The 13,150-nt window shown below is 40.7% G+C and overlaps 1 protein-coding gene and 1 non-coding gene across 3 annotated transcripts; both read left to right on the top strand.

Annotated features, from left to right (window-relative positions):
• Window positions 1-1,386: 1,386 nt before the first annotated feature.
• trnag-ccc (transfer RNA glycine (anticodon CCC)) lies at window positions 1,387-1,457 on the top strand. The gene has a single exon. It is a non-coding gene; the product is annotated as a tRNA-Gly (tRNA).
• Window positions 1,458-1,701: 244 nt separating this feature from the next.
• LOC146696413 (cytotoxic granule associated RNA binding protein TIA1-like) lies at window positions 1,702-12,225 on the top strand. 2 transcript variants are annotated; one of them, XM_085474535.1, is made up of 12 exons: window positions 1,702-1,997; window positions 2,724-2,820; window positions 3,047-3,145; window positions 3,945-3,999; window positions 5,764-5,851; window positions 6,060-6,135; window positions 6,342-6,450; window positions 6,549-6,644; window positions 7,809-7,893; window positions 8,554-8,692; window positions 9,169-9,317; window positions 10,843-12,225. In XM_085474535.1, exons 1-12 carry the CDS (start codon window positions 1,969-1,971, stop codon window positions 10,979-10,981), a joined length of 1,161 nt encoding a protein of 386 aa, XP_085330661.1. In that variant the 5' UTR covers window positions 1,702-1,968; the 3' UTR covers window positions 10,982-12,225. The 2 variants fall into 2 exon arrangements, with proteins under 2 accessions (XP_085330661.1, XP_085330660.1); XM_085474534.1 differs by having other exon boundaries at window positions 1,705-1,997; window positions 9,166-9,317.
• The last annotated feature ends 925 nt before the right edge of the window (window positions 12,226-13,150 follow it).

Genomic DNA, 13,150 nt, shown 5'->3' with positions numbered 1-13,150 from the left:
CTGTTTGTATCTGGAAGTCCCACAGGATCTTAGCTCGGTCATTCTCCACCACCCTTGGGGGCGTCTCCCATTTTGACCTCGGGACTTCCAGGCCATATTTGGCAATCAGCACAGATGTCAGCCACTTGGTTATGGCGTTCCATGTGTGCCCTGCCTGCTAGCATCTTTCACCCTGCTTTTATGTGCTGGATTGTCTCAGGGGCATTTTTACACAGCCTGCACCTGGGGTCTTGCCTGGTGTGATAGTCCCCAGCCTCTATGGATCTTGTGCTCAGAGCTTGTTCCTGTGCTGCCGTGATTAGTGCCTCTGTGCTGTCTTTCAGTCCAGCTTTGTCCAGCCACTGATAGGATTTCTGGATGTAAGCCACCTTCTCTATCTGCCGGTGGTACACACTGTGCAGGGGCCTGTCCTTCCATGATGTTTCCTCCTCTTTGTCCTCTTTCTTGGGTTTCTGCTGTCTGCATGCGGTCAGTTGGGGCCATCTTCCGGATGTATTCATGGATGTTCATTGTCTCTCCTGGACCGTGGTGCTGACACTCACTAATCCCCGGCCTCCTTCCTTCTGCTTGGCGTACAGCCTCAGGGTGGTGGACTTGGGGTGAAACCCTCCATGCATGGTAAGGATTTTCCTTGTCTTGATGTCAGTGGCTTCTATCTCCTCCTTTGGCAAACTTATTATCCCAGCAGAGTACCTGATCATGGGTAGGGCGTAGGTGTTGATAGACCAGATCTTGTTCTTACTGTTCAGCTGACTCCTCAGGACTTGCCTGACCCTCTGCAGGTACTTGGTGGTTGCAGCCTTCCTAGCGGCCTCTTCGTGGTTTCCATTTGCCTGTGGGATCCCCAGGTACTTGTAACTGTCCTCAGTGTCTGCAATGTTGCCTTCTGGTAGTTCGATCCCCTCAGTTCTATACCTTCCCTCTATTTGTTATCATCGGACTACACTTCTCCAGTCCGAACAATATTCTGATGTCGTTGGTGTATATCTTGGTGGTGTGTATCAGTGAATCGATGTCTTGTTCACTCTTGGCATACACCTTGATGTCATCTTTGTAGAGGAGGTGACTTATTATTTTCTATTTTTATTAAAGTTACAGCGTGTAAAATCTCACCATTAGATGTCAGTAGATTGCAGATTGCAGTCAATTGCTGTCACTTTTCTTATCCCTCCTAATTCAAGTCCATAAACCGAGCTACAGTAGCTCTGCTCACTCTGCTAACTCTGACTGTTGTTCAATCTTGGTTTAATCTCTTTTTTTGCTTTTTGGACAAGCAAACTTACCGAAACGTCTTCAATCATATTGACGACATTTACCTCTCCCTTCAATAAACATCAACTGATTCAGCAGCCTTCATATATCCCGTTCCCGGACCTCTCTTCAGCAGCGCCGCTGGTGTAGTGGTATCATGCAAGATTCCCATTCTTGCGACCCGGGTTCGATTCCCGGGCGGCGCACGCCTCTTTTACAACGGCGATTAAATCTCAAGACATTTTTAATGTGATCAAAATGTTTGACAGTCAAATGTACCCTTTAAAATATTTAGACGTTTCATCGTGACTACTACTCACATAATATGATTTCCAGATGGCTCTATTTATTTTAGCGGATTGAGCAATGATCAGGAACTGAGAAATAAAAATGTGTTCCTCAAAGCCTGTATTAACCATACGTATAGAATAAAAATGCGGGGGCGCATCTTTGTGTGTGGGAGCAGGAGCGCTTGATTTTGGCTTAATTTCAGCGCGCAGGTTGACGCTGCTGACGCTGCTCCTCCGCCATCTTCAACTTCCTATTGTTTGCATCAGACTGAGGCTGTCTGCGGTGTGTGCCAGAGAGAGCAGAGTCGACCGCAGATATATTATTAAATAGTAGATTTAGTCTTTACGTTCGGGTCGCTAAGTTCAGCACAAACCATTTGTATGTCACTGGATTAAAGCTATCTCAGGACGAAACCACTGAACCTTGATGATGGAGGACGATCAACCCAGAACCTTGTGAGTATCAGCGGCCTTGTCTATGCCCTGGAACGGGAAGGCTTCGTCTAACTGCTGCGCGTCCGAAATATTTCCACGTTGTTGTTTCAATTAAAAGCCTTTAAACCTCGTCATTAAGGGTGTTTCATTTCTATTATTATATACTACAATTCATGGATGTAATACAACACACGTAGCTCCTTGTTTGTTGGGTTTATTTGGATAAATAGACGGAACCTTAATTTCCTTGCAAACGAAAGTGAATTGTTAGCTAATGCTAGCTAGCACCTCCTAAACATTCGAACACATCTAGCAAGTCAGTTCTTCGAAAGTACTCCCTTTTGCGTGCAATGATAGCTAAAATAAAACGCTTTGTTTTATTGATAGTGTAAACACTTTAGCGAAAATGTAACAACAAGGATAGTATTTTATAAAGTGTCTAGCTGCCAAGACACTTAGCTCGAGGCCCGTAAACCGGTTAGCGGTATCTTTAGCTAGCTGGCGGACAAGCCACGTCAACGCTCGTGGAGACGGCGTGGGACATCTCCAGTGAGGGGGTGAAATCACTGACTGTTTTTGTAAAGCACACACTGTCCCCGACAATGTTTCGTTCCAATTCATTTATGGCTTTTATGTTGCTATAATTCATTGTTGTGGGTTGTAAGCTAGCCTGGTTAACTAGCCTTTGTTTGCATGCTACTTCCTGTTTGACTAAAGCTCAACTCCCCCATCTCTCTCCTTTTGCAGGTATGTGGGGAATCTGTCCAGGGATGTCACCGAGCCCCTCATTCTGCAGGTCTTCACACAGATAGGCCCCTGCAAGAGCTGTAAAATGATAGTCGATGTGAGTGCTATTGTCTCTGCTGTATACAGTGTGGTGTGGCTGTCTTTCAGCAGTGGCGTGAGCGGTTATGGCGCTGCTTGTGGAAGTCTCGGCCAGTGTGTCATTTTTTTCTTCTTCTTGTAATCCATTATATCGGACCTTTCACATCCATCTATACTAGGTGATTTTTATTTTCTCTAGTGGTTAAATATTTGACTTAAAATCAGTCTTGATTTCCCATTAACAGACAGCTGGAAATGATCCGTACTGCTTCGTGGAGTTCTATGACCACAGGCATGCTGCTGCCTCATTGGCAGCTATGAATGGAAGGAAAATAATGGGTAAGGTAAGCTATCGTATCTACAGGGTGAGTGGGGATGGGTGGGCTGCTGTGGAAAATGTGAGGAAAAAAAAGTTATTTTTAACATGAAAGAAAAACTAGTGGATTTCTGTATTCCATGTAATATTGATTAGATATTCTAAATGACAAGGGGTGGCTACTTGATCAACTGATGACAGTTTCTTTATATGATGAAAACTGGTTCCACCAGGCCACTCAGTCTTTATGTTGAGGAAATCTACATAGTTCTTTTGTTAAGTGTGAGCTCTCTGCTTTCAATATTTTAAGCAGAGTGCAGTAATTTAATACAGTGTTCTAAAACAGAGGAACTTGATAAAGCCCTACAATCTAGAACAATAGAGGAAATAATTAACATTGTAAACGGCAACATTTAAGAGACCCCAGGGGCTGATAAAAGAATATTAAAGTGGTGCAGGAATGGTGTAGTAATGAGTTCAGTGCTGGGACTTTAACCTAGAAGTCAAATAGATGTGCTGAGCGACCAGTCTGCTTAGATGAGATGTATGCATTATATTCTATTTGAATTTTTATTTATATTTAACATATTATATTAAATCATTCATTTAATCATTCATTGTTATATTGCGGGCTTTATAAAAATGCATAGCTTTCCTTAAGGTTATTGAAAGCCTATTTGGAGTCAAGATCAGCTTTAAAATAAAAAAAACAAACAATTAATTTAAAATTGGCTTTTAATTAACTTGTGTATTGGAGATTACCAGGTTTTACTGTATATTGTAAACATACTCCACCTGCCTTCTTTTTTTCTCCGCTCTTCTCACAGGAAGTTAAAGTCAACTGGGCCACGACACCAACCAGCCAGAAAAAAGACACAAGTAGTAAGTAAAACTATTTGTATATGAAGAAGTGAAGTTTTGAACTTGAACACACTAAAAGAGTCCCTGTGATAATATTGCTGAATAAGTACTGCAGAACGTAAGCATTTCATTTTTGATTGATTTTATGCTTATTTTGTCCTTCCTCTGTTAACAAACTGATAGCAATCAGCGGTCTCTAATAGGAACTAAGGTTCTTGGAAAGTATAAAGCTTGAAACAGAGTGTGTACTCTAATGCACAGTAGGGCTGAACGATTATGGAAAATAATCTAATTGCGATTTTTTTTTTGCCCCAATATTGCGATTGCGATGCGATATGCGATTATTTTTTAAGGTATTTGTCTTCTGTATTATTAAACAAAGACAAGCAATACATCATATAGTATGGCCAATACTATATTACATTAATTTTAAACTGTTCTTTCCTGGAAGACAGACCTCTGTTATGATGACATGAGGTGATGCATGAATTGATGACTGACATTTTTATTTAACTTCTTCAATCACAACAGTATATTTGAACATACACAATAGTTTATTTTTAGCTTACAAACATCTGAGCATAAAGTGCTGACAAGGAACCCTGGTGTAAACATTAAAATGAAAGTCAGTACAATGTGCAGATTGCAGAAATATACATAAAAAAAATCAGTGGCTTTACCACACTCAGTTTTTCGACATCTGTGAACTACTAGACAGTCATTCAATTAAAAAATAATATTAAATAAATAAAAATACACACATCTTACTGATCTCTGCAGTCAGTAACATTACACATAAAGTGCAAACATAATAGCAATTGTATAAACACACACACAAACACGCCTTTAAAGTTTAAAGGCGTGAAATTGGACGGTCTAGCCTTCTGATTAGCTAATCAGAAGGCTAGTTCTGATTAGCGTCACCGCTGTCTCGGTGGAGTTTAATAAACTCGGCCGTCTGCTTCTTGCTATCTAAAATATAACCAGACACTGGTGTAAATTCTCGACTGTCTCATACTTCTGTTTAATAAGTTTTCTGTTTGACGTTTAGTCAGCTGTGTGAAAACCAAGGAGGAACCCACCCGGGGGATTAATAAAGTTTTATTTTATCTAATCTAATAACTTTAATCTCAGCCAAACCGATTTACTCACGAACAAACAAAACACTGAAAAAAGCCCAACAATAACATTTTTAGGTTGTCTAAGTGACTTATATATTACGTTTAACCCGAGCAGCGAAACTCCGCGGTGATCTGAAAATGATGTGCCGGGAGTTGTGCCGTTCTCGGCCGCATCAGTAACCCTCGAGCTCCCGGCTAGCTGTCGAGCTGGTGGGTAGCAGACGCCTCTGAAAACGTCGAAGCACTTTTGCAAATATGAGATATCTTGATAAACCGAGCAGATATTTGATGTTTACACAACTACTTTCTCGCCTGAAAATATGTTAAAAGTTTATTTTGTGACCCAGAAAGATTAGTATGAGTAATTTTAAAACTTAGTAGCGGCCGCCATTGTTGGAAACTGGAGTTTGGCTGGGCCGCGCTATGAATTCTGGGATATGGTAGTAATTTGGACAGCCTTCGGCGCGTCGCTGTGACGTAATCGGTCTACAAATGCGGCCTCAGGAGGATGCAGCCCATGAATTGTATAATATAATCGCAGTATAATCGCAGCCTTTGCGGTTAGAAAATTGCACTTGATCATGTCGCGATATTATCGCAAATGCGATATATCGTTCAGCCCTAATGCACAGCGGGTCTAAACCACATTTTTCCTCCCAAATAGATCATTTTCATGTTTTTGTTGGCGACCTCAGCCCAGAAATAACCACAGAAGACGTCAAAGCTGCCTTTGGTCCATTTGGCAGGATATCGTAAGTTTCAAACTGTTTACTATCAAAGATCAAGTCTGGGTTAACACATATTGCCATTTAGATATATTGAGAAAAGAATGAAATAAATCTCAGGCAGAGGAGAGGGCCCATTGTCTTATTTAGAGACCTGCTAGTCCTCTTACAGCAGAGACTTCTGGTTGTGCTGAATGTTTGTGACAAGCTGCTGTTTGGTGATTTTTGTCTGCAGAGATGCTCGTGTTGTGAAAGACATGGCTACAGGGAAATCTAAAGGCTATGGCTTCGTGTCTTTCTTTAACAAATGGGTAAGTAGGCGTCATGTGAGTTTAATATTGCTGTTAATGAGGCTCGGAAACACTTTGTGTCTACGAATTCTCTCTCTCTCTCTGTATATTAACATTTTCACATAGATTGCTTGTTGGTTTGTTTGCAGTGCTTCTGCAGAGGTGCACTTTAGATTTCATGTTAAGACTCTCAGTGGATGAAATAAGATTATTTTTCTTCATTCCAGGATGCAGAGAATGCCATTCAGCACATGGGGGGGCAGTGGTTAGGAGGCAGACAGATTCGAACTAACTGGGCCACAAGAAAGCCTCCTGCCCCAAAGACCACCCATGAAAGTATGTTATACAGGATTTGTAAGATATGCAGATTTACAGGTGTCCTTATATGTACGGATGGATGGATTCATTAACAGAAGCTTGTCTTTTCTCACCAGATAACTCCAAGCATCTCTCTTTTGATGAGGTAGTGAATCAGTCCAGCCCCAGTAACTGCACTGTGTATTGTGGTGGAGTCAGCACAGGACTGACGGGTAATGAAATATATGAGTACCATTGACAACATAACTATGATAATTACAGCAGATCTGTTGCTATTCAGATGGATATGACTGCTCATATTTAAGCTTTTCGTTATTAGTCAATGATCTTTCAAACAAAGCAGGAAAAAACCCAAAACGCCTCACCCCTATACGAGTTTAACGATACACAAATGTCACTGCTCGGTATGAACTTTGGTTTTACATCATGTTCAGTACTGCAAGAAGATTGAAAAAGGGCATATTTTTACCTTATCCAAAACCGAATGAGCCATTAAATTAGTTAGTAGTTATGATCAGTGTGATTTCCTCAGTGTCAGGCTAATTAAACCCATCACTGTGTGAGCAAAGGAGACACTGGTTGTGGAGGAAGGCAATTTAAAACTCAACATTTATTTAGAGCCAACATGTAAAATAAAGCTTGCATAATGTCTGCCCAGCTTTCAAGCTAACGCTGCTAGCATCATGTAGGTGATAGACAAGAACTGGTCTGCTGCCAAAGTGAGCTCTTGAGCTCTTCAATTATTTCTTTCTTTATTTTCCCAATCCTATAGTGCAAATATGTTGATATAAATAGACCTCAGAGTTTAACTGTTTTGCTCAGGAGTCCTACTGATTTGTGGAAATTTTTAAGCATAATTTAGTTTATGAATTAATACATAAATGTCTTTACCCATGGTAGCCAAAGCTTTTTGCTGTTGGTTGTCAAATCTTTATTATTAAAATGAGTATATATTTATTAGTAAGCGCAGAGAGATTCAAAGAAGCTGCTCAAGCATCAGTGCATCTGCTAGAGTTCATAGTGAGTTTAACATAGTCATACATGCTTCATTTTAAATGCAGAGATTTAACAAAAAAAGAAAAGCATCAGTTTGTCCCAAAATAAACTTTTCAGATCGTGTTTACCTCAATGAAAGAGACATGTGATGTACTCTATAACTACACTGTAGGTATAGAAATACTATACCTTTTCACTGCTGGAAAAGGTAAAGTATAGCTACATAGCCCAGTCTGTTTATTAGTTTCTGCTTGTTGATTATAAATGTGCTGACCACCTGTATGTGGCATATCCACATGTATCCTGGGTAGCAGTTACTTTATCAGGACACAGCCCTTACAGAAACGGTCTCTAAGAGTCTCATTATTTGTGTCTTTTAGAGCAACTAATGAGACAGACCTTCTCCCCCTTTGGACAAATCATGGAAGTCAGAGTTTTTCCTGACAAAGGATATTCATTTGTCAGGTATGTGGATGTTTTCTGTTTTCTTCTTCATTTCTTTGCTTGATCAAACGGTGATGCTAAGGTTTACAGCTGAAAGAAAAGGTTAATGAACTCTTTGGAATGAGCTTGATCCCCCGGCCCTGGTCATAATGATAGACAAGTGTAATTGTGATTACTTTTTGCAGCCTGGAGTACAGATTTTTACTTTGTTCTGTTCACTTTATTGCCCTGAACAGGGGAACTTGATGTGCACCAGTTAGCATGATTAAGAAGGAAAACACCAAAACACTTAACATAAAGAGAAAATATAAAACGGGTTGTTCCAGTGGGTTCATAAACTGTACTGCAAGAGCAGTAGCACTAAATGGAAGCAAAAAGCAGCACTGCTGTGGACACTGAGTATGTCTTAATGGTGTGACGTATATGCATCACATACACCTACAGATTTTGTTTACAGGTCTGTGCTGCAACACATTTGTATCAGTTCTAGTCCATGATGAATGTTAGATGTCTACTGTACTATTAGTAGTTTAGCCATTAATAGCCAAGGAATCTAATGGTTTATCCCCCTCTCAGTTTGCTAACAAACACATGCATTGTGGTCATCATTGCTGAGTGGATATTTATGAAATGATGTTCAGCGTTTCCTTAGTCTCTCTCTCTCTCCCTCTGTTTGTCCAGGTTTAACTCCCATGAGTCAGCAGCCCATGCCATTGTGTCTGTGAATGGCTCGTCTATAGAGGGGCACATAGTCAAATGTTACTGGGGTAAAGAGACCCCAGACATGATGAACTCCATGCAGCAGATGCCTGTGCCACAAGTAAGGGTCCTATGAACTGTAGTAAGAGGGACAGCATTACATAATGACTTGGTATGGCAAAGAACACCAAACAAATAGTGCTGCAGTATGTCTTGCTCTAGTTCAGCTCAAGTATCAGCTTTTTTGCTATATGAGGGTATGTGAGTGTTACAAAAAGTATGGGGATAATTGAGTATCCTGTACATGAAATTGATATATTTAAGATACTGTGATGTACTCGGGCAAGTGACCCATTGGCTTGTGTTATTGCAACATGGTCACCTGCAGGAGTCCCAAGCAGGAAGAAAAAGTCACCAGTAATGACCTCACAGCTTTATCTAATATTGTACCTGATATGCAAATAAGTGGTTAATTTAACAAATAAAAAGCCATGCCAGCTATGCCACTGTTAAATAGATTCTGCAAGGTTCTTTGTGGGATCTGCTGCTGTTAAACCATTCTGAAGTTATCCTTTTTTGTGCTATACCCTGCAGCAGAACAAGATGGGCTTTGCTGCAGCCCAGCCTTATGGCCAGTGGGGACAGTGGTACGGCAACGGGCCCCAGATTGGCCAGTATGTCCCCAATGGGTGGCAGGTCCCCACCTACGGTGTCTACGGGCAGGCTTGGAACCAGCAGGGCTTCAAGTAAGTAGCACAGGGCTCCTCTTCTCTGCCTCCTCCTACTCCAACACCATCAGTTCAAGACCAGGCCAGTGAGATCCAGCTTTGGCCACAGGAGGGAGCTATGACCTCCCTCTGCCTTCCAATGCCCCCCCCCCACCTCTTCCCTCCTTCCCTCACGAGCCTGCCAACTTCAGAAGATTGAGAAATAAACAGACCCCCACCACCAAAAAAAAAAAAAATCTGAACTCAAGATTTGAGGGTAATCATGTTTCAGTGTATAGTTACTGTGCACATAGTTCATCGTAAAACCTGAAAGCTTTTGTTCCAAAATGTGTTGTCACTTGATTTATAGCCCATAATGGCTCAGAGCATCGGACATACGAAAAACTGCTTAAAGTAAAATTTTTGAGTTTTTTTTTTAAAATGTAATTGACTAAATGCAAAAAAAACCCCACATGCTCAGAGCTGAGGGTTTTTTCTTATTCTTTACTTGCCATCCTCTTCTTGGGATAGCTCGCCGATGATGAATCCATTTCACTTTCTGTGTACGGACATCTTCAATATTCTTCACTTGTTCCTTTTTTTGTTGTTGCATGTTTTGTTTTTGTTTTGATCTTTTGTTGTAGCTTTTTACATGTTTCTTTTTGATTTCACTGATTTTTTTTTTTTTTCCCCCCCTCACTGATGTTGTTTGTTATGTTGGAAATGTCGAATATGATGTGCAGGTTACCTTCTTTTGCTTTTATCTGGACAGTTTATGTGCAGTGATGTTTTGTGCACCCAAGATTAATAAAGGACGGGCCTCAAGTTGCTGATAATCTAACATGTGTGGTGAACAGCTCTCTAAATACTCTGCACTAAAGTGTCAGGCAGATGTGGGCTCAGTGTGTTTTGACTGTTCAGGGCAGTTTGTTCAGACAGAGGTTTACACCTCTTGACTTGAAATTTGAAGATGAACTTTAACCTGCGTCTCCACGCTGAATCTCCACTCTGAACTTACCTTTAGTTTTATTGCCTGAACCACAGAAGCAGTAAAAAGAAAGCCTGTGAAAACCGGGTGAGAACTTGTTACTTTGTTATACTTTGTGGCCAAATTTAGAGAAATGAATGTGCTTGCACTGTCATCAGTCTGTAGGCTGCTTACAGCAGGGTTTGTAGTTACCAGCAGTTGGGAGGGGGGTCGGGGGTTTAGCAAGGAATCTTTAGCTTGCTGGACTTAGCCTGTATGCTCTCTGTCTGCTTATCCACCCATGTATAATCAAATTCCTTTTGATACCCCCCACCCCAACCAAAAGCCCTCCACTTTTTTTTTTTCTTTTGTTTTGTTATTGTTTTCATCTAGCTTGAATCCCCACCCCCGCCCTTATAACCTCTGATAACTCTGTTTGCCTTCTTGTTCTCATTCTAGCCTGTCCAGATTCCAGTAGCTTTAATACAGACTATTCTTTTGGCTCCCTTTCGCCTTGTCTCTTCTAACCTGCTGGCATTTTGTCTTTTCTCTCTCTCTCTCTCTGTCTTTCTTTACCTCGTTTTTTTTGTTTTGCAGTCACTTACCGGCCAGTGCTGGGTGGACTGGCATGAGCGCCATCAGTAACGGTGGGGTTATGGAGCCTACACAGGGATTGAATGGGAGTATGCTAGCCAACCAGCCCGGTATGGGAGCCGCAGGATACCCCACACACTGATAAGTGGGCAGGGTGGGAGATTTGTCAACCATCAGCCTCTTGCTGGCTGTACGGTGCCCTGCGGGGCTGTGTAACACTGCCTCCATTTTGTGGCAGGACTGAGACTTTACTGGGATGTGGAATCTAATGAGAAGGGTGACTTCTGTGGAGATGTAAATGGGATTTCTTGGGGTGGGCTGAGGTAACAGGAGCCAGGGAGCAGCAGTTTGACCCACACAGGTATTTACACCATTTGTGGTAGGAAAGACTGTCCATGAACCAGGGCTCTTACCATTTTTAAGTTAACTGTAAATGAATTATAAAACTGTAAAGGAGAATCTCTTTTTTTCCCGGGTTTTACAGATTGCCTCCATTTTCACTTCTTTCCTCTCGACCACTGAGAGGTTTCTTTTTCTTTTTTTTTTTTTGGAACTGAGTCATGCTAAGTTATGATCCTTAATTATCTGAGGAATGGAAATTTGTTCTAATTTTCTCTTGGATTAAAAACAATTGCAGGGATTGTTGCCACTGCTGTTTCTCTGTAAGGGCAGATTAATATTGCACAGTTCTTTCCTCTCTTGGATTTCCCAGAAAAATTTGACTACCAAGAGCATTTTTCTTTTTTTCTTTTTTGCATTCCATTTCTCCTTCATATCTTTCTGACAGCCTCAAAACTTTTTTCGCCACGTGTAAATAGCCATCCATTCATTTGAAACGATGTAAGTAAAATGCTACTGTTAACTGTGGGTGCTTGCTTTTCATTTTTTGTTTTGATAACTCGACAGTTAACTCGAACATTGTACGTAGCAGAGTGGCACTATCAAAGGTGACACTGGCACAGTGCAACACGCGACTCTTCCATGCAGGGATAAGACAGCATTGCTATGCAGTGCATACTTTAAAATTTAACACGATTCAAACGTTAAAGTGTGAACATGTTTGACACTTCTGATGTTTCTTTTCTTCTTTTTTTTTTAAATATCTATTGAAACGCCAGTATTTTATATCAGACAAATCTGAGTGTATTCAGCTTTACACTTGCTCTTTTTGCCAGAGAGATGGAGAGGCCTACATTGTGTAACTGTTGCCTTATAGAGCTGGTTTCTTTTAGCTGACAAGATACTCTTTTTAATTAGGCAGTGCCTACAGACCTTTTCAGACCTTTTTGTTTCGAAAGGTGTTAGTCCTGAGAACTGATGACTCTGCTACTGTAATCAATGTTTTCTTGCTTTGTCCAATTAAAATGCTAATGCACATAAACCACACTTTGTGTTTGTTTCCCCCCTTTGTTTATTCGGTCATATTAGAGCATCAAATGGAAATACTGCATCTTGGCAACTGTGTCCAAAACTCTAAGCACATCACACGAAACATCTGTAAAAGTCTTGCTGCTTATAGCCTGCCAGTACTTGACCATATTTGTTAAGAAGAAAACCTGCTGATCTGTATCATGGCGCAGTTCAGCCAAATCTTTTTTTTTTTTTTTTTTTTTTTTTAAGCCACCGGCCGCTTTAATCTTCTAACATCTGCAGCCTTGTGTGTTTAAGACATTAGATTCTGTCCGGCTGAACCAGAGGAACTTTATTTGGTGCCAAAGCGCACAGATAACAGATATCTCACCAAAATGTAGAAACGTGGTCAAACATAAATCAGGTCATGTGATCGCAAAACCCTTAATGGCTTCAAAGGTGAAAATGAAGCACATAAGTGTTTTTAGAATCATATTACAGTAAGTCAGTCACTGCAGCTAAAACTAGAGCTTAAAAAAAAAAGAACTTAAAGCTTTATTTTTATTGTACTTCGTGCATAAAATGTTACAGTTCATAAAGAAAATGAACTTTACATGTACAACGCTCTGTTACTACAATCCTCATTTACCTCAGCACTTTTTTTAAACACACACTGATGGATGTATCAGGAGCAACTTGGAGTTGCAGTTGTCTTGCTTAACAATAACTTCCACATTGAGACTGGAACAGCCACGGATCAAACCAGAGATGTTCCAGTTGGTATACAACCTGCTCTACCTTCAGAGCCGCAGCCAAGATGGCTTCAGCACAAAAAAAGTTGAAGATACATTTGAATTTTAATTAAAAAAAACAAACTGTGCATTCAGGTTGTCTGTTAGACTTTTAATATTCGGTTCATTAAAGCATCTCATTTATTCCAGTTCATAAAACAAAAAGGATT

The sequence above is a fragment of the Copadichromis virginalis genome, linkage group LG12 (assembly GCF_057382275.1).
Source record: "Copadichromis virginalis isolate Kocher_CV1m ecotype Utaka linkage group LG12, C_Virginalis_male_GT1.1, whole genome shotgun sequence".
Classification (NCBI taxonomy): domain Eukaryota; kingdom Metazoa; phylum Chordata; class Actinopteri; order Cichliformes; family Cichlidae; genus Copadichromis; species Copadichromis virginalis.
This window is presented reverse-complemented; position numbering and strand designations above follow the sequence as displayed.